Genomic DNA, 21,965 nt, shown 5'->3' with positions numbered 1-21,965 from the left:
GGGACAACGGTGCAGAGCACTATATGGCACAGCTATGGGGCAATGGTGCAGAGCACTATATGGCACAGCTATGGGGCAATGGTGCAGAGCACTATATGGCACAGCTATGGGGCAATGGTGCAGAGCACTATATGGCACAGCTATGGGGCAATAATGGACGGTGCAGAGCACTATATGGCACAGCTATGGGGCAATGGTGCAGAGCACTATATGGCACAGCTATGGGGCAATAATGGACGGTGCAGAGCACTATATGGCACAGCTATGGGGCAATGGTGCAGAGCACTATATGGCACAGCTATGGGGCAATGGTGCAGAGCACTATATGGCAAAGCTATGGGGCAATGGTGCAGAGCACTATATGGCACAGCTATGGGGCAACGGTGCAGAGCATTATATATATGGCACAGCTATGGGGCAACGGTGCAGAGCATTATATATATATGGCACAGCTATGGGGCAACGGTGCAGAGCATTGTATATATGGCACAGCTTTATGTGGAGTATCTATGGGGCAATGGTGCAGAGCATTGTATATATGGCACAGCTTTATGTGGAGCATCTATGGGGCCATAATGAACGGTGCAGAGCATTATATGTGGCACAGCTTTATGTGGAGCATCTATGGGGCCATAATGAACGGTGCAGAGCATTATATGTGGCACAGCTTTATGTGGAGCATCTATGGGGCCATAATGAACGGTATGGAGTATCTATTTTTAATTTTGAAATTCACCGGTACCTGCTGCATTTTCCACCCTAGGCTTATACTCGAGTCAATAAGTTTTCCCAGTTTTTTGTGGCAAAATTAGGGGGGTCGGCTTATACTCGGGTCGGCTTATAGTCGAGTATATACGGTATTTAAAAAAATTACATTTCTGAATATCCGAAGGGTAATCATATATTTAGTTGCTGGTTTCCCTTCACATACCAGGCGCACAGGTTGGGAGCTTTTTATTCCCAGTAATGATTTCTTCCCATTGTCCTTCTTCTCCACACCGATATTGTGCTGTAAAAAAACAGAAAAATATTTATTTTTTTCTTTATATGCCTAGCAACCAAAAAGTGAGCACATGAAGTGATGGGAATAGTTACAGGAAGTTCTAACTGCAATACAACAGACTGCGTCTCCTGGGTACACTTACTTTACGTCTCTTCCTCTGCAGTTTTGTTTCTAAAACAAGTCAGAATTTCTGTATTTTAGATGTCTGGTTAAAGAAGTGTGTGTATTCAAATTTAAAGTGTTCCTGTAGTTTCAGGTGATTTTTCAGGCTAAGCAGTCATGTGTGTATTTGATAAGTACTTCTTTTGGAAAATTTTTGATGTGTCCTGCTTTTATAACCAGTTTTCCCCTATGTGTGCTCAATATCCATTTTACAGTGTCTGAGCTAGTGAGCGCTCATTAGTTACTAGGAAGTCTTTCCATACACAGCATACACAGACATGAGTTATTCCTGCTCTCCTGTCTCTATGTAGCACATGTTCAGGAGCAGCAGCAGCAGCATGGAGGACATTGTACAGCAGTACTGAGCAGTGTATCTGTGAATCTAGCTCCAGGTTCAGATAAGTGTTGGAGTATAGCAGATTCTAAGAAGCAACAGCACCAGATAGTGATGTACAGCATTACTGAGCATTGTGGATGTGGACCCAGCATTGGGGTGATAGAAAACAGTAGAAAGATGCTGCATGGTCTGTCTGTCCCTGCAACCCCCCTCCCCCCATTCTCCTTTCCATAGACTTCAGTAGGCAGCAGTGTCTGATTCCTCACTGAGCTGAGAGTCCATCCTGTTTAGGTCAACAGAGATTAGAGCTGTGTTGACCTGGATGATGAGTTCAATGGGAGGTTAATGAGTGGCTTATAAGTGGAGGAAGAAGTATATTTCAACACCTGCCTCTGCTCCCTTCCCCTATGTCTGCTGGTCTTTGCTGTGCTCCTTCTGTTTTCATGAGTTGCCCATCGAACCCCAGTGAATTTATCGCCCTAGGCCTTTTAAGGCAGACTCTGACACCCCTGGGTATCTGAATATTAAGTTTGCTTTGTATTGTGCTAGGAGTTTGTTTCAACAATCTGCATTTACTTCCTGGCTCAGACCTGCAGTTAATTCTTCATCTGCTAGAAGCACAACAAACTTATTTCACATATATACAGTTGTGCTCAAAAGTTTACATACCCCAGCAGAATTTGGTGAGGATGTTACCTTTAGTAGCCATTCAAACCCGTTTGTGCCAACTTCTGTGCATGTTATCAGGCCAAAATCATCAGGGTATGTGAACTTTTGATCATCGCCATTTGGTTGTTTTGGGCTGTAATTATGAATTAAAAGGAGAAAACACAGTAGTTTGACAATAAATGGCTTCACTCAACCAGTAAGCATGAGTGGAGGAAAGGTTTTGGTGTTATCATTCATATTCTCTGAAAAAAGAAAGCAAAAGTTCTGCCAGGGTATGTAAACTTTTGAGCAGAACTGTATTATACAGATTACAAACGCTGTATGAGTGCAGTGCCTCTACAATCAAGCTGGACTGTTCATCACTGCTGCCAGCGACTATCCATTTGTTTGCTGACTAACCCTTCGCCTGCTGTCATGCAAGGAGTTTGTATGTTCTCCCTGTGTTTGCGTGGGTTTCCTCCGGGTTCTCCGGTTTCCTCCCACATTCCAAAGACATACTGATAGGGTTCACGATCTAGAGTCCCTAATGGGGATAGTGTCAATAATGTCTGTAAAGCGCTGTGGAATTAATGGCGCTTTATAAGTGAATAAAATAAATAAAATGTTTGGACTTGTTCACATTGTAAATGCCACTAATCCTGAACTGTGTATTTATCTTACATTCCCGTGTGTGTGGCTTCTGACTCTGTGTCATCTGGCATTCCCTGTTTCACCTGTCTGCCTGCTGTCCTGGTCCTCACTGTTTCACGCCATGGTCTTTGATTTGTTTTGTCCACCCTGACCTGCAGCTTAGAGAATCCATGTCTCCAGGTGAGCCCATAGCAAGTACAGAGATTCATATAGTCTTCTGCATTATTTCTGCGTCTCCTCCCTTGTTGGTGTCATTATGTAGTACATGTACATACACGTAGTCATTTCCTTACCTTGATCCTCTTTCATTTTGTAAAACGGTTCTGCACATTTGTATAGAATTTGCTGATTGTACGTAGTCACTTCATTCCCGTTTTCAAATGTGAAATTCCCATTTTCGAGAGGATCAGGTGGGCCACAGTTTACAACTGGTCACGGGGGGGACGACACATTACCAGAATACATTAGTTAATTCACTCATATATTACAGAAAAAAAGTAAAACTTCTCCCTTGACCTTAAGCAAAGACCTTTTACTAGAGATTGTAAGGCCATTCTAGCTTTTCGGTTCTCTTAAACTGGAGATAAAATGGTATAGCCCTGAAACTGAGAAAGATGGACGGCCACGGGTCTCTAATGGGCCGATTCTACGGCTTCTCTCTGGCTACAGTGTTTTTACTGTGTAAGGAAACAACCTACTTTCGCATTTTGGCAGTGGTTTATCCCAGGTCCCGTCGCTCCGGCACACTGCGGTAAAGGAAGATAAAATGTTTCCATTCTACAAAATAAACAGAAATTGAGTAACTAAACACATTCTTGACATTCTTTGATATAAACCAAAGTGTTAAGAAGAAAAACCTGTGAAAGCTGTCTCGTTTATCCCAGAGGACCGTTATTCTTTTCCCTTAAGTGAATTTCTGCCCTTGAGTATTTTATTTGTATAAAGGTTTACTTGTTTTTTAAGGTTCATTTTGATATTTCAGCGCCATTATAATTACAAGCAGATCATTAGGCGTCCGGTCCTGAGACCCTAGCCGATCGCTCACACCCCACCACCTCCATAGCCTATAATTTTTTATTAAAGCCATGCCCTAGTCAGTGTGTGTTCAGCCAGAGGCTGCCAACCTCTCAGGGAGGGGGCTTAAATAAGGCTGGATTGGGGCACTGGGGACTCTTAACCCCAATGGTCTGCTTGGAATTGTAAGGCCACTTGAAAAGCAGGGCTGTGGAGTCGGAGTCGTGGAGTCGGAGTTAGTTTTGATTGGAGTCGGAGTCGGTAGAAATGTACCGACTCCGACTCCAGCTTTAAAAAAAATGTATTAATATTTCATAATTGAACTTTCATATGAATTTTATAAATGTTACTCAAATATATATGTTCTATCAAACTATGAACAACAGTGATAAGCAGTTCTGCTGGAGATAGAGACATTTCTTACTTCTTGTGTGTCACTGTTCTCCACTGCCCTTATCTAATCTTATAATTGGTTAACCTCATGCTGCCCCAACCCCCCTACTTACAATGTATGAAACTGAAAGTGAAAATGTGTTGCAAAGTCTTAGTAGTAAAGCTCCTCCTCTAGACTAGATGTTTACTAGGTGTGCGTCTTCCAAGCATCTCACAGCTGCTACTCAGAAGAGGAAGACTGTAAGAAGTATTATCCTTTCAACAAACTTTGCATCAGTTAACTGTGAGTATATGAGGAATAACAGTATTACTGATCACTATATCAGTTGTACGACCTGGCAATAATTTTGTACAATTGTTTTTAGGAAAAACAATTGTCATTTGGATTGTGAATGCAGAATTAAAAACCTGAGAATGTCAAAGAAGCGTCACATTAAATCAGCTGAATTTGAACATTTCACCGTTACTCAAGATAGAAAACATTATGTCTGTCAGTGTATGACAAATGATCCAGACGAAAACAAATGCTGTGAAGCTAAGATCAGTGCATATTCAGGCAAAGATAAAAATGCTCCTACCAGAGCTTCTAATCTAAAGAGACATTTACAGCGCTTTCATCCAGAAGTACTGAAAGCAGTGGATGAGAAAGACTGCATCCAGACCAATGAACCAGTGCCCAGCTCTTCCAGCCAAACAAAGGAGCAGAGAACTTTGCAGCCATCAGTTGCAAGATATTTTATCAGTGACAAAGTTACTGTGACAATGACAGTAGATCCATTTAAATAACATCATAGAGCTTGTTGTAAAGGATAGTGTGCCTATTTCATTATTTTCACGACCAGCTTTTATGTGTCTGAATGGGGAAATGGCCCGCAAGCTTGGTGTTTCTCTGGAGAGAGAGAGAGTATTAGAAAATTAGTAATCGAAGAAGCTTTTAAACAAAAGGAAGAACTTAAAAAAACTCAAGGGACGCTTTCTGTTTCTTAACCCCTTAACGACCGCCGATACGCCTTTTAACGGCGGCCGCTAAGGGTACTTAAACCACAGCGCCGTTAATTAACGGCGCTGTGGAAAAAGTGAATAGCGCCCCCCAGAGTCGAATTTTCTCAGGGGTCTCGGTTACCGGGGGTAGCCGAGATCCCAGAGAACATGATTCGGGGGTTTTTTACTGACCCCCGAGTTGCGATCGCTGGTAATTAACCGTTTACCGGCGATCTCAAAAAAAAAAAAACGCGATTTCCCATTTAATTTCTCTGTCCTCCGATGTGATCGCACATCGGAGGACAGAGAAATGGGGTCCCCGGTCTCCCCCGATGCCCCCCCGATACTCACCTGTCTCCCCCGGTGCTCCTCGTGGTTCCCCATGGGCGCCGCCATCTTAAAAATGGCGGGCGCATGCACAGTGTGCCCGCCGGCCGGCACCTGGGAGATCTGCTGGGGGTAGCCGAGACCCCAAAGAACATGATCGGGGTCGGTTTTCACCGACCCCTGTTTTGCGATCGCCGGTAATTAACTGTTTACCGGCGACCGCAAAAAAAAAAAAGTGATGTGTAATTCTCTGTCCTCTGATGTGATCGCACATCAGAGGACAGAGAAATAGGGGGATTCGGGGACCCTATCATACTTACCGGTGTCCCTGGGTCCTCCTGTGTCTTCTCCTGCCGGCCGGCTTCTTCCTACAGAAAGAAAATGGCGGGCGCATGCGCAGTGCGCCCGCTCTCTGCTGCCATCTGCCGGCCGGCAGGAGAGAAGAGTTGGGGCTAAAATTAGGGTTAGGGTTAGGGTTAGGGTTGGGGCTAAATTTAGGGTTAGGGTTGGAGCTAAATTTAGGGTTAGGGTTGGGGCTAAATTTAGGGTTAGGGCTGGGGCTAAATTTAGGGTTAGGGTTGGGGCTAAAGTTAGGGCTATAGTTAGAGTTGGGGCTAAAGTTAGGACTAGGGTTGCGGCTAAAGTTAGGGTTGGGATTAGGGTTTGGATTAGGGTTGGCATTAGGGTTACGTTTGGGATTACGGTTAGGTTTGGGATTAGGGTTAAGGGTAGGGTTGGGATTAGGGGTGTATTGGGATTAGGGTTAGGTTTGAGGTTAGGGTTGAGATTAGGATTAGGGGTGTGTTGGATTTAGGGTTCTGATTAGGGTTATGGTTGTTTTGAGGTTAGGGTTGCGATTATCCTTAGGGTTGTGATTAGGATTATGGATCGGGTTGGCATTAGGGTTAGGCCTCTTTCACACTTCAGTCTTTTGGCGTCAGTCTGAAACGGCCATTTTCATCAAATAGCGGATCCGCCATTTTTTTTGGCGGTTCCGCTATTTTCCCATAGACATGCATTAGCGACGGATTGTGGCGGATGGTCGTCCGTTCCATCCGCCATGTGACGGATCCGTCGAGATTTGGCGGACGTCATCTAGACATTGACGGCCATTGTAACGTTTTTTGTCTGCGCCGAAATGGCGGTTCGCGACGGATCCGTCGCGTTCGTCATTCCATAGAATGGCCGCCTATGGGCGACGGATCCGTTGTTACTGTCATTTCGGCGGATCCGTCGCCCCAATCCGCTTTTTCAATTGCGCATGCTCCAAAAAGTAGATACTTTTCCCAGACAACCCCCAAGTAACGGATCCGTCAAAAAAACGGATCCGTTAATACCGTTTTCTCAACAATTGTGACGGATCCGTCACTATGTCGGAGCTGACTGACGCCAAACAACTGAAGTGTGAAAGAAGCCTTAGGGGTGTGTTGGGGTTAGGGTTGGAGTTAGATTTGGGGGGTTTCCACTGTTTAGGTACATCAGGGGGTCTCTAAACGCCACAGCCAATTTTGCGCTTAAAAAGTCAAATGGTGCTCCCTCCCTTCCGAGCTCTGCCGTGCACCCAAACAGTGGTTTACCCCCACATATGGGGCATCAGCGTACTCGGGATAAATTGGACAACAACTGTTGGGGTCCAATTTCTCCTGTTACCCTTGTGAAAATAAAAACTTGGGGGCTAAAAAAATTTTTTTGTGGAAAAAAAAAATATTTTTTATTTTCACAACTCTGCATTATAAACGTCTGTGAAGCACTTGGGCATTCAAAGTTCTCACCACACATCTAGATAAGTTCCTTGGGGGCTCTAGTTTCCAAAATGGGGTCACTTGGGGGGGGGGGTTCTACTGTTTAGGTACATCAGGGTCTCTGCAAACGCAACATAATGCCCGCAGACCATTCTATCAAAGTCCGCATTCCAAAATGGGGTTCCTTCCCTTCCGAGCTCTGCCATGCGCTCAAACAGTGGTCCCCACCACACATGGGGTATCAGTGTACTCAGGACACATTGGACAACAACTCTTGGGGTCTAATTTCTCTTGTTCCCTTGTGAAAATAAAAACTTGGGGGCTAAAAAATCTTTTTTGTGGAAAAAAAAAAAATAATTTTATTTTCACGACTCTGCATTATAAACTTCTGTGAAGCACTTGGGGGCTCAAAGTGCTCACCACACATCTAGTTAAGTTCCTTAAGGGGTCTAGTTTCCAAAATGGGGTCACTTGTGGGGGGTTTCCACTGTTTAGGCACATCAGGGGCTCTCTAAACGTGACATGGCATCTGATCTCAATTCCAGCCAATTCTGCATTGAAAAAGTCAAATGGCGCTCCTTCTCTTCCAAGCTCTGCGGTGCGCCCAAACAGTGGTTTACCCCCACATATGGGGTATCGGCGTATTCAGGAGAAATTGCACAACATTTATGGTTAAATTTCTGTTTTTACACTTGTGAAAATAAAAAAAAAATGGTTCTGAAGCAAAATGTTTGCAAAAAAAAGTTAAATGTTAATTTTTGCCTTCCACATTGTTTCAGTTCCTGTGAAGCACGTAAAGGGGTGCAGTTTTTAGAATGGTGTCACACTTGGTTATTTTCTATCTTATAGACCCCTCAAAATGACTTCAAATGTGATGTGGTCCCTAAAAAAAAAATGGTGTTGTAAAAATGAGAAATTGCTGGTCAACTTTTAACCCTTATAACTCCCTAACGAAAAAAAATTTTGGTTCCAAAATTGTGCTGATGTAAAGTAGACATGTGGGAAATGTTATTTATTAACTATTTTTTGTGACATATCTCTCTGATTTAAGGGCATAAAAATCCAAATTTTGAAAATTGCTAAATTTTTAATTTTTTTGCCATATTTCCATTTTTTTCATAAATAATCGCAAGTAATATCGAAGAAATGTTACCACTAACATGAAGTACAATATGTCACGAAAAAACAATCTCAGAATCAGCAGGATCCGTTGAAGCGTTCCAGAGTTATAACCTCATAAAGTGACAGTGGTCAGAATTGTAAAAATTGGCCTGGTCATTAAGTACCAAATTGGCTCTGTCACTAAGGGGTTAAAATGGATGCCTGCACACGTCACAGAGTGAACTATTTTGCCATCAATGTCCGATTTGTTTGTGACAAAAAAGAAATAGTTACCAAGACATTGGCAGTAAAAGACACCAAAGCTCATCACACCAGTGAGTTTCTCCAGGTCTTGGTGGAAAAGGTTCTGCAAGACTATGAACTTAAAAAAGAGCAAGTTCTTTCTGTCGTAGCTGACAATGCTTCAAATATGATGATGGTGACCAGCAGCTAGAAGAACATTCTGGGTCCACAGACACAGAAATGTTTGAAATAGAGGAACACAGTATTGTAACTGAGGAGCAAACTGAAGTTGCTTCAGATGAACAGCAACATGATAGTTTAGATGATCTTGTTGAAACTGTGTCAATACGTTCTTTCATTCATCACATGCGCTGTGTTGTGCATACGCTACAGCTGGCTATAAGAGACAGTCCTCAAGAAGGACATGCTGCTGCACTGATTGGCAAGGTGAGAAAATTGGCTTCTGTTGCCAGAACCCTTAAAGTTGACTCAATTTTGAAGAGACGTGCTGGAAAAGGGGCAATTATTGATCAAGCCACACGATGGGGCAGTACTTACTTAATGATTCAGCGCTTGGTTGAACTGAAAACCTTTCTTGTAGACATGGCTAACCCTCAACTGACGTTAAATTAAAGTCAGTGGAATCAGGTGACTGAGCTGGAAAAATTGCTAGAGCACCCATTTACAGTGACTAAAAAATTACAAGCAGAGGACTTAACTCCAGGTATTTTCTTAAAGGAGTGGAAGAACCTGATGTTTCGCCTGTCCCGATGAGGAGGGTTAATTGCAAGTGGCATTACTACATCAATGAAACGGAGAGATGAGCTACTATTACAAAATAACATTCTTTTGGCAGCTGTTTATGTAGACCCAATGCATCGGATTCTTCTAGATGATCGACAGCTAACTAAAGGAAAAGAAGCTCTGTTTGAAATAGCAGTAAGGATGAAAGGGTTGCAGAACAGTCAGGAGGAACAAGAAGAATTTGGTCGTCCTGCCACATCTTCACCCTCATCAACTGATGAAGAATTTAATTTTGAAAAATATTTGGATCACAAGGACCGTACAAAGCGTTCCCGCATAGAAGAGTCATCCCCATCAAAGAGCACAGCCAGTACATTTCAGCAGAATTTTTCATGTGCACTAAAAGAAATTGAGAAATTTGACCGTTCATCAAAAATAACAGTGCAACAAGCGATTCCTCTGTATCCTGACATTGTCAGAGATGTTGCCCTAGTGGTTACTGCTTTGCCGCCAACCCAAGTTAGTGCAGAGAGGTTGTTCTCTGCTCTCAAAATAATTAGATCAGATTTGAGGGCATCCATGAAGGAGGATCTGACAGAGGCAATACTTTTTCTGAGGACAAATGTATAGATTTCTTCTTATTATCTGCATAACAGTGTTTATTGCATATTTACTTACAAGAGTTTAGAAAAGTTTATAAAAGTTATTTGCTATATTCTAATTGTATTCTAATAAATATAGTTTTTGCTCTAAGTGGTCTGATTACTTATATGATTGTGAGAAACTGAATAAGCACGATGTTAATATTTTACAACAGTAAATTTATTGTTACGAATTGGCCATTTATGAAGGAGTCGGAGTCGGAACCTGATAAAATCCAGAAGTCGGAGTCGCAACTGTGGCTTACTGACTCCACAGCCCTGTGAAAAGTTTTAGTAACTTTTTAATATATTCTTTTTTTAATTTATTTGGGGTTAACAAGTACCTAATTACATGCTGTGAAATGTGACTTCTTTGGGTTTGGATCCTGAAACATTTGTCATGTGCGCTCTGCTCCAGAAACAGAAGCGCTCAGCCAAGCCAGCACATTGCTGTGTTTGACCCGTAGCTGAGCACTTACGCTTTAGGGCACCTTGAATGTTGCATCTGTCTCTTTCCAACCTTCCCAGAATGCATTTGTTATACAAACCCATGTAAACAAATTTTATTTTTAATAGCATTGTGCACTGTATACAAATCACCTCCAATTGGCTGTTCATCCTGAACAATCATGTTGAATCTGTTGTCCCGTTGCTGGCCCTTCTTTTTGTTGAGTCTCTTGCTTTTTGGAAAAGTGGCCAATCCATCAAAAAGTTAGCTGGAAAATTGTGACCTAGGCTACTTTCACATTTCTGTCGGTAGTCGCCCGTCACAAAGCGTCGGCGCGACGTCCCGACGGAATTGTGTGCTTTCACATTTCCGTCTGCAGTCCCGAGCAGGGAAGACTATAAACATGAGGATGAATGACCTCGGGGAGATCAAAACATCCAACACCGTGGAGACGCCATCACGTGTTTCTTAACGCAGTGATCCAGAACACTGCCCCCATCCCTTATGGGAAATATGCAAATGCATGTAGAAAAGCCGCGGAGACACCATCACGTGTTTCTCAACGCAAGCAATGAATGGCCAGGTCTTTCACCGGGAAGGAACAACCACGGGAAGGGCAGCATCCAATAAAGGAAAACCAAATATGACAAAACATGGTATCCATCCACAGACAGCTGTTTCGGGGTTTTTGCCCCTCATCAGTGTGGAGTAGGAAACTGGCTATAAGGGATGGGGGCAGTGTTCTGGATCACTGCGTTGAGAAACACGTGATGGTGTCTCCGCGGTGTTGGATGTTTTGGTCTCCCCGAGGTCATTCATCCTCATGTTTATAGTCTTTTCACTAGGCACTGCTCCTAATAGCCAGTTTCCTACTCCACACTGATGAGGGGCAAAAACCCCGAAACAGCTGTCTGTTGATGGATACCATGTTTTGGCATAGGTGGTTTTCCTTTATTGGATGCTGCCCTTCCCGTGGTTGTTCCTTCCCGGTGAAAGACCTGGCTATTCATTGCTTGCGTTGAGAAACACGTGATGGTGTCTCCGCGGCTTTTCTACATGCATTTGCATATTTCCCATAAGGGATGGGGGCAGTGTTCTGGATCACTGCGTTGAGAAACACGTGATGGTGTCTCCGCGGTGTTGGATTTTTTGATCTCCCCGAGGTCATTCATCCTCATTTTTATAGTCTTTTCACTAGGCACTGCTCCTAATAGCCAGTTTCCTACTTCACACTGATGAGGGGCAAAAACCCCGAAACAGCTGTCTGTGGATGGATACCATGTTTTGGCATAGGTGGTTTTCCTTTATTGGATGCTGCCCTTCCCATGGTTCCTTCCCGGTGAAAGACCTGGCTATTCATTCCGAGCAGGGAAGAGACAGAGAGTGAGATTTCCTGCCGGGCATGCGCAAACGGAAAAACAGGATGCAACTCACAGAAAAACGTTCCCTTAAACGTTTTTTCCAGACGACGGGCCGCCAAAATCCGACGCAACCAGTGCACGACGGACGCAACGTGTGGCCATACATCGCGATCCGTCGGCAATACAATTCTATGGGAAAAAAACGCATCCTGCGGGCAAATTTGCAGGATGCGTTTTTTCTCAAAAAGACGCATTGTGACGGATACAAAACAACGTAAGTGTGAAAGTAGCCTTAATGCTTGAAAACTGGTGTAAATCCTTCTGTTCAAGGGTAGATGTTTCTCCACATCTGCTGCTGCACAACAAGTTGTGTTTTTGCACTATTTTTTTTCTCCTTGATTTGGAAAAGGGCAAAATGGTGTTTTATGTGGATATATCAGTTCTAAGATCAGCCACAAAACACCAGTAATCTGTGGCCACTATCTGGAAATACTGCAGCAACAGTGAATGACCGTCAGTAATAAGATCTGGGATATTCTGCCTCTCACCGTGGGACTTGGGTATTGAGCTTTTATTATAATGTGACTCGTCACTGATCTCTCTGGGCTTCTTATCTCCGTATAATGCTGACATTCCCGAGATGTGACTTTTACTGTCAGCAACTTCATCAGACTTAAAATATATCGTACAGAAGCAGCCCGTATGGGATACTGTGGAGCATTTACCCCTGAATTAAATTAGCACATCAGGGAAGTTGTAGATCTTGAAATGTACCCATTGTTAGGCTATGTGCACACGTTCAGGAATGTCTGCAGAAATTTCCTGAACAAAACCGGACTTTTTCTACAGGAAATCCGCATGCGTTTTTTTCGCGTTTTTATTGCGTTTTTTGCGTGGTTTTTTTTTTTTTTGCGGATTTTTTTGTTTTTTTTCCGGAGCTTCCCAATGCAATAATATAGAGGCAAAACGCGAAAAATCGGCAAAATTAATGAACATGATGCCTTTTTTTCTCAGAAAAATAACGCAGCATGTGCACAAAAATTGCGGAATGCATTAAAAATGATGGGATGCTTATGTATGCGGGGTTTTTTTAGCATTTTTTCAGCGGAAAACGGCCAGAAACCCGAAAAATCTTGAATGTGTGCACATAGCCTTATAGTTCACTTGTGAGAAATCAGCATTGCATATGTGTGCATGAAATATAATGTATCTAGGGATAACTGGTAGGACGAAGGCACTAGGGTGTGTGACCCTGAGAATGCATTCTTAGCAACTGGAAGGGAAGCAGCAGGATATATATACATCGGATTGGCTTACAGGACAAAGCCCTGAATTCTACGATACTGGATTTCAGAACAGTATTATAGTAGTTATATTCTTGTACATAGGTAGCAATTATAGTAGTTATATTCTTGTACATAGGGGCAGTATTATAGTAGTTATATTCTTGTACATAGGGGGCAGTATTATAGTAGTTATATTCTTGTACATAGGGGCAGTATTATAGTAGTTATATTCTTGTACATAGGGGCAGTATTATAGTAGTTATATTCTTGTACATAGGGGCAGTATTACATTTAATATAGTCTTGCTTTTAATACATTTAGGAGGCTGTAATGGCACAGCGTATATAAAAAACGTAGAGTAGGACTGCCCCATCTGAGAATGCCATGACATGGCGGGGTAGCTCAAAGAATTGATTAATTGTTTGCTAAATGTCTCAGTTTAACCCCTTAAGCCCAAACGGTGGTTTGCACGTTAATGACCGGGCCAATTTTTACAATTCTGACCACTGTCCCATTATGAGATTATAACTCTGGAACGCTTCAACTGATCCTGATGATTCTGACATTGCTTTCTCGTGACATATTGTACTTCATGATAGTGGTAAAATTTATTCGATAAGACTTGCGTTTATTTGTGAAAGAAACGGAAATTTGGCGAAAATTTTGAAAATTTTGCAATTTTCCAACTTTGAATTTTTATGCCGTTAAATGACAGAGATATGTCACACAAAATACTTAATAAGTAACATTCCCCACATGTCTACTTTACATCAGCAAAATTTTGGAACCAAAATTTTTTTTTGTTAGTGAGTTATAAGGGTTGGTTAAAAGTTGACCAGCAATTTTTCATTTTTACACCATTTTTTTTTAGGGACCACATCTCATTTGAAGTCATTTTGAGGGGTCTATATGATAGAAAATACCCAAGTTAAAAACTGCACCCCTCAAGGTGCTCAAAACCACATTCAAGAAGTGTATTAACCCTTCAGGTGTTTCACAGGAATTTTTGGAATGTTTAAATAAAAGTGAACATTTAACTTTTTTTCACACAAAATTTACTTCAGCTCCAATTTGTTTTATTTTACCAATGGTATCAGGAGAAAATGGACCCCAAAAGTTGTTGTACAATTTGTCCTGAGTACGCCGATACCCCATATGTGTTGGTAAACCACTGTTTGGGCGCATGGCAGAGCTTGGAAGGGAAGGAGCGCCGTTTGACTTTTCAATGCAAAATAGACAGGAATTGAGATGGGACGCCATGTTGCCTTTGGAGAGCCAATGATGGGCCTAAACATTGAACCCCCCCCCACAAGTGACACCATTTTGGAAAGTAGACCCCATAAGGAACTTATCTAGATGTGTGGTGAGCACTTTGACCCCCCAAGTGCTTCACAGAAGTTTATAATGCAGAGCTGTAAAAATGAAAAATCATATTTTTTCACAAAAATGATCTTTTTGCCCCCAATTTTTTATTTTCCCAATTTTAAGAGAAGAAATTGGACCCCAAAATTTCTTGTCCAATTTGTCCTGAGTACGCTGATATCCCATATGTGGGGGTAAACCACTGTTTAGGCGCATGGCAGAGATCGGAAGGGAAGGAGCACTGTTTGACTTTTCAATGCGAAATTGACTGGAATTGAGATGGAACGCCATGTTGCGTTTGTAGAGCCACTGATGTGCCTAAACATTGAAACCCCAAAAAAGTGACACCATTTTGGAAAGTAGACCCCCTAAGGAGCCTATCTAGATGTGTTGTGAGAGCTTTGAGCCCCCAAGTGTTTCACTACAGTTTATAATGCAGAGCCGTGAAAATAAAAATTATATTTTTTCCCAGAAAAATTATTTTTTATCCCCCAGCTTTGTATTTTCCCAAGGGTAACAGGAGAAATTTGACCCCAAAAGTTGTTGTCCAATTTGTCCTTAGTACACTGATACCCCATATGTGGGGAGGAACCACCGTTTGGGCGCATGGCAGAGCTCGGAAGGGAAGGAGCGCCATTTGGAATGCAGACTTAGATGGATTGGTCTGCAGGCGTCACGTTGCATTTGCAGAGCCCCTGATGTAACTAAACAGAAACCCCCCACAAGTGACCCCATATTGGAAACTAGACCCCCAAGGAACTTCTCTAGATGTGTTGTGAGAACTTTGAACCCCCAAGTGTTTCACTACAGTTTATAACGTAGAACAGTGAAAATAAAAAAAAAAAAATTTTCCCACAAAAATGTTTTTTTTAGCCCCCCAAATTTTTATTTTCCCAAGGGTAACGAGAAATTGGACCCCAAAAGTTGTTGTCCAATTTGTCCTGAGTACGCTGATACCCCATATGTTGGGGTAAACCCCTGTTTGGGCGCACGGGAGAGCTCGGAAGGGAAGGAGCACTGTTTCACTTTTAAAACGCAGAATTGGCTGGAATTGAGATCGGACGCCATGTCGCGTTTGGAGAGCCCCTGATGTGCCTAAACAGCGGAAACCCCGAATTCTAACGGAAACCCTAGCCCCAACCCTAACCCCAGCCTTAACCCTAGCCCTAACCCTAATGTGAAAGTGGGAATAAATACATTTTTTTAATTTTATTATTTTTCCCTAACTAAGGGGGTGATGAAGGGGGGCTTGATTTACTATTTATAGCTGTTTTTTAGCGGATTTTTGTTTGGCTGCCGTCACACACTAAAAGACACTTTTTATTGCAAAAAATAGTTTTTGCGTCTCCACATTTTGAGAGCTATAATTTTTCCATATTTTGGTCTACAGAGTCATGTGAGGTCTTGTTTTTTGCGGGACGAGTTGATGTGTTTATTGGTAACATTTTCGGACACGTTACATTTTTTGATCGCTTTTTATTCCGATTGTTGTGAGGCAGAATGACTAAAAACCAGCTATTCATGAATTTCTTTTGGGGGGGCGTTTATACCGTTCCACGTTTGGTAAAATTGATAATGCAGTTTTATTCTTCGGGTCAGAATGATTACAACGATACCTCATTTTTATAATTTTTTTTATGTTTTGGCCCTTTTATACGATAAAAACTATTTTATAGAAAAAATAATAATTTTTGCATCGCTTTATTCTGAGGACTATAACTTTTTTATTTTTTCGCTGATGATGCTGTATGGTGGCTCTTTTTTTGCGGGACAAGATGACATTTTCAGCAGTACCATGGTTATTTATATCTGTCTTTTTGATCGCGTGTTATTCCGCATTTTGTTTGGCGGTATGATAATAAAGCGGTTTTTTGCCTCTTTTTTTTTTTTACTGCGTTCACTGAAGGGATTAACTAGTGGGACAGTTTTATAGGTGGGGTCGTTACAGACGCGGCGATCCTAAATATGTGTACTTTTATTGTTATTCAGATAAAGAAATGTATTTATGGGAACAATATTTTTTTTTCTTTATTTAGGAATTTTTTTTATTTTTTTTAACACATGTGAATATTTTTTTTTTACTTTATAACATTGCCCCGGGGAGGGGGGGGAGCATCATGTTATAGGGTCAGATCGCTGATCTGACACTTTGCAGAGCACTGTGTCAGATCAGCGATCTGACATGCAGGGCTGCAGGCTTACCAGCGCCTACTCTGAGCAGGCGCTGGTAAGCCACCTCCCTGCAGGACCCGGATGTAGCCCCGCGGCCATTTTGGACTCGGGGCCTGCAGGGAGGAGACGCTAGGTACAAGGTGAGCACATCGCCTTGTACCGAGGGTCTCAGGGAAGCATGCAGGGAGCCCCCTCCCTGTGCGATGCTTCCCTATGCCCCCAGAATGCTGCGATCATGTTTGATCGCAGTGTTCCAGGGGTTAATGTGCCAGGGGCGGTCCGTGACCGCTCCTGGCACATAGTGCCAGATGTCAGCTGCGATAGTCAGCTGACATCCAGCCTCGTTCGGCCACGCTTCCCCCGTGAGGGCGACCGATCGTATATGACGTACTATTACTATCCCGTCGGTGGTCATACGGGCCCACCCCACCTCGACGGGATAGTACGTCATATTGGATTAAGGGGTTAAAGTACAGTTGGAAATTAATATGTACATATGCACTTTATGTGTTGCGTGCTAACCATAGGCAGCGCTGGCTTCGTGTTTTTTTTTAATTTTTTTTATTCAGTATTATAGTAGTTATGTTCTTGTACATAGGAGCAGTATTATAGTAGTTATATTCTTGTATTCAGAGGCAGTATTATAGTAGTTATATTCTTGTACACAGGAGCAGTATTATAGTAGTTATATTCTTTTATATAGGGGCGGTATTATAGTAGTTATATTCTTGTCCATAGGAGAGGATAGACGTGTGTTTGTGAGCTCCCAGCAGGGCGGAGGCATGGCTTCTGACCCAGGTGGAGGGGAGGGAAGCTGGGCTGATGATCCAGGGGAAGCTCCCAGCCTGGAGTGTGGCCTGCAGCATGGACCTGATGGTAATGGAAACCTGGAAATGGTGGCTGGTGAGTCTTCTAAACCTGCTTGTTATGTTACACGAATGAGTGCTAAAGTTACAAGGCAAAGCATTATTAAGCTGGAATTGCAAATCTGCAAATTAAAAGATGAAATTCAGAATGAGACTGATCCAAAGATAAAACTGATGAAAAGTGAGAGCTTGGATGACTGCAGACGAGAGCTGGCCATTCGGAAAGAAAACCTGGACAAAGATGTAAACTCTATGCCCAGAAAGGTGACTTGGGCTAAGGAGAAAAAAAGGGGATCCAGAGCCGAGAAGGAGAGTAGAAAGAGTAAAAGTTTAATTGGTAAAAAGGACATTAAAAATAAAACTGTGCACAGTGTGGAGCAAGGAAGTCCAGAAAGAATTGCAGAACTTATATCAGCCGCACAATGTGAGGGGTCTGAGGCAGCAGATAATGCAGGGATCGCTGCGGAGGAAAGTGTGTCAGCAAACGAGGGGTTAACTGCAGTGCCCTCTATATGCAGCAATGAAGTGAGCACAGCTCCTGTGTGTGATAAAGAAAGTGCCCCCTGTACTGACTTTGTATGTGAGACCCCGCTCACTGGTGCTTGCCTGCCTGCAACAGATACAAACATTATAATGGAGTCTGAACCCTCCATGTCAGTGAATGGAGACAATATTGTATATCAGTCAGCGGTAATGGAGTCTATGTCATGCATGTCAGTGAATGCAGTAATAATGGATTGTGAGCTGTCAGTATTAATGGACTCTAAACCCTCCATGTCAGTGAATGGAGACTGCATTGTACAACAATCAGTAGTGGATCTGAACGTTTTTGCAGCACAAACAGGTGTCAGTAATAATGGGGCTGGAGGAAGCTCCAGCACTGATCCACCTGTTGGTGGGGAAAGCTCCAGCACTGATCCACCTGTTGGTGGGGAAAGCTCCAGCACTGATCCACCTGTTGGTGGGGAAGGCTCCAGCACTGATCCACCTGTGGCTGGGGAAAGCTCCAGCACTGACCCATCTGCTGACCAACATCAGTTCAGGAGACTGTTCTCCAATGTTACAAGACTAGTGAACCCTCCACCTCAGAGGAGGAACGCAGTCAGGATCAAGTACACAGGACCAGAGGAGAAGATCCCATCCAGAATCTATATTGGAAAAGTTCTTCTGAAAGAGTTTATGAAGTTTAAGGGTACGTTCACACAGGACTTTTTTGCTGCTTTTTTTTGCTGCTTTTTTTATGCTAATTTTCAGCTGCTTTTTACAGTACCAGTAAAGCCTATGAGATTTCAGAAATCTCATGCACACACGTTGGTTTTTTGTTTGATCAGTTTTTTCTGCTTTGCTGCTTTTTTTGGACATAGGGCATGTCACTTCTTTCAGCGTTTTTGCTGCGTTTTTGCAGCGTTTTTTCACCCATTGACTTGAATGGGTGATGAAAAAAACGCTGAAAAAACGCATGTAGCATTATTTGCTGCGTTTTTTGTGCAGAAAATCATGGCCAGCAGGAAGGGATCTCACAGCCAAGAGCTTAGGGGTGTGGTTAGTGAGGTGTGAAGAGCCATTGTGAGCCATTGTGAGGTGTCCTGTTTGTGATCTATTGTGAGGGAGTTCCTGGTAGTGAGGTGTGAAGAGCCATTGTGAGCCATTGTGAGGTGTGAAGAGCCATTGTGAGGTGTCCTGATTGTGATCTATTGTGAGGGAGTTCCTGGTAGTAAGGTGTGAAGAGCCATTGTGAGGTGTCCTAGCAGCTGAAAATTGGCATAAAAAAAGCAGCAAAAATCTGCAGCAAAAAAGTCCTGTGTGAACGTACCCAAAAAACGCACCTAAATTAGCATAAAAAAAGCAGCAAAAAAAAGCAGCAAAAAAGTCCTGTGTGAACGTACCCTAAGGCGTCTGAGGTCTATGCTCTGATCCATGTCCCATCCAGCAGGATCTATGACATCAGCTTTAAGCTCCAGTGTGATCTAGATATGTTCTGGAACATCTATAATGACACCAGAGGAGATAAGATCTGGGATAATCTCCAGTGTATCCAGCTGTCTAAGCCGCAGGAAATAACGGCCACTGGTCTGTTCCAGTCTGAGGTGGTGGCGCTGGCAGATCTGCAGCACTGGCTGAGCCGGCAGTGCATGGTGAGAAGTCATCCCGAGAAGATCTACGATGAGGAGCAAATATGTAATGGAGGATATTCTGTGAAAATCCAGCTTCTACAAGAGAATGGTGTAACCAGACATCTGCCTCACTCCTTCTACCTGGGCTCAGAGCGGGGGATATGCTACTACCCCGGTCAGCCACGTCTGTGCCATAGATGTGGGGGCAGGCACCTCGCCATGAACTGCTCTCGTATCACGTGCTCATTGTGTGGACAGTCCGGGCATACAAGGGACACATGCACAGGACCCGTTATCTGTAACTTGTGCTCAGGACCCGGACATACGTTCCGTGATTGCCCATATGCAGAACATAACAAATATTATGGCCAGACCTCCTTGGAAATGACAGAAAAAGATGTCACCAGAGGTGCAGATGTTGTCAAAGAAGTTGGCACTGATGCGGTGACAAGCCATAGTAGCAGCCAACATGCTCCACGACTGAGATATTACTAACGAATGCTGCACTACTAGGACCACCAGCCACTGAAGAAATACCTAAAGTACCACCAGCCAGGGCTAAACCATCATCAGACATTAAAGTAAGATCTAAGCACTGGTCAGCCACTAAAGTAAGGCATAAAATGCCAGTTACTAAAGAGAGACTTAAGGTGTCCAGGAAACCTGTTGCCAAACTGTTCAAGCTTCAGCCCAGCACATCTGTAGAAGCAGATAAACTGTCTGCAGTGTCCACTGTGGATGAGGAAGGTTTTGTGACTAAAAAGAAAAAATGCCTTTGTGGATTCTTCCAGAAAATTCACAACAGTCCAGAAAACCTCTGAGCCTCCATTGTTGGTGATAAGTCCTGGACGTTACTATGTACTGGGAGAAGAAGACAAAGAAGAAGAGGCACAAATGGAGCAAGGTTCTTCATACATCATAGAAAATGCCTCTGATGAGATGGATCCTGATCCTCCCGTGTCCACAAAGAGATGGGGCACTGCAGGTGACAGCAGTGGAAGGTGAATGCAGCCAAGAGAGACTGGGTCCGTCATTCTGGTCCTTTAGGCTAGAGAGAAATGACGGTGTGGGGATCCTCTTTAATACCATGGATGTCCAGGTGGACAGAGTCCTGAAGATTTGTCCGGGCCGCTGTCTGTTGCTGGACTTTACATTGGATTCTATGTATTATAGAGCAATAAACATTTATGCTCCGCAGACTAGGAAAGAGCGGAGGGATTTGTTTGATCACATGAAGCCATATTGCTTTACCTCTAAAGTGTTTATATTGTGTGGGGATTTTAATAATGTATCTTGTAATGTGGACAGATCCAGCAGTCACAAGAAACTGCGATATGATGAGACGTTTCTTAATAAACTAATCCAGCAGGCCAATTTAGTAGACCCTTATGGTTCTTATTATACCAGGAAGACATACACATATCATAAGGGGGGTAATGCCAGCAGAATAGACCGGGTGTATATAAAGAGGGAGGCGAGATGTTCTCAGTACAGGATCAGCCCTCTGGAGTTCTCTGACCATTGTATGGTGAGTGTGACGCTTGATCTGGCCCAAGCTATGGTCTGTGGAAAGGGGTACTGGAAGGTGAATAGCTCTGGGATCCAAGATCCAGGGATCAGAGAGGCTTTCACCACCTTCTATAATGATCGTAGGACCACCCAATGTATGTGTGATGACATAGCCGAGTGGTAGGAGACTATGAAAAGTGATATTAAGCAGTTTATTATACGAGCAGCCAGGAAACATAGTAATATAGAGTATATGAGATATTCTGCCCTGAGACTGCAACTGAGCAGGCTATATAGCAGGATGAATGGTGGTGAGGAGGTGGACGGACGGAGCGTCAGCCATATAAAGCAGCGAATGAGGGAGCTGCAGTACGATCGCCTCAAGTCTCTCAAGGCAGAGGGACAGTTTGATAATTGGGGCGTTCATAACCCAGATCCCTTTATTGCCTGTAAAAACAGGGTCAGTAAGAAGCTAATCACTGGCTTGTTGGATGAGAATGGGGTGGAGCAGTCACAGCAGGAGAAAGTCCACAAGATCATTGGTGATTATTATAGAGCTCTTTATAAAGGGTCTCATATTAATAAGGAGGACATTAAAGCCTATCTGAAGGGAGTGTCCCTGCCATCGCTAGATCCCGCGCTGGCAGCTGTTATGGCTACTCCCATAACTGAGGAGGAGGTGAAGAAGAGCATTGACTCCTTAAAGGCCAACAAGAGCCCGGGGCTGGACGGCCTGACCAGCGAGTTTTATAGAGAGTTCAGGGACTTACTAGCTCTGGATCTGGTGCAGGTCTATAATGATTGCCTCTCTGCAGGGAAGCTCTTACAGTCTCAGTATAAGTCTGTTCTGGTTCTTTTGG

General features: G+C 43.2%; 1 protein-coding gene across 1 annotated transcript in view; it reads right to left on the bottom strand.

The window, feature by feature from the left end:
• Nucleotides 1-21,965, bottom strand: part of MASP2 (MBL associated serine protease 2) — a 65,866-nt gene that overhangs the window by 4,354 nt on the left and 39,547 nt on the right. Inside the window, exons 8-10 of the mRNA XM_077249706.1 lie at nt 3,500-3,578; nt 3,095-3,229; nt 932-1,009 (exon numbers count right to left, since the gene is read on the bottom strand). Coding sequence (XP_077105821.1) covers nt 932-1,009; nt 3,095-3,229; nt 3,500-3,578 — 292 coding nt within the window. The remainder of the gene's footprint in view (nt 1-931; nt 1,010-3,094; nt 3,230-3,499; nt 3,579-21,965) is intronic.

The sequence above is a fragment of the Ranitomeya variabilis genome, chromosome 4 (assembly GCF_051348905.1).
Source record: "Ranitomeya variabilis isolate aRanVar5 chromosome 4, aRanVar5.hap1, whole genome shotgun sequence".
Classification (NCBI taxonomy): domain Eukaryota; kingdom Metazoa; phylum Chordata; class Amphibia; order Anura; family Dendrobatidae; genus Ranitomeya; species Ranitomeya variabilis.
This window is presented reverse-complemented; position numbering and strand designations above follow the sequence as displayed.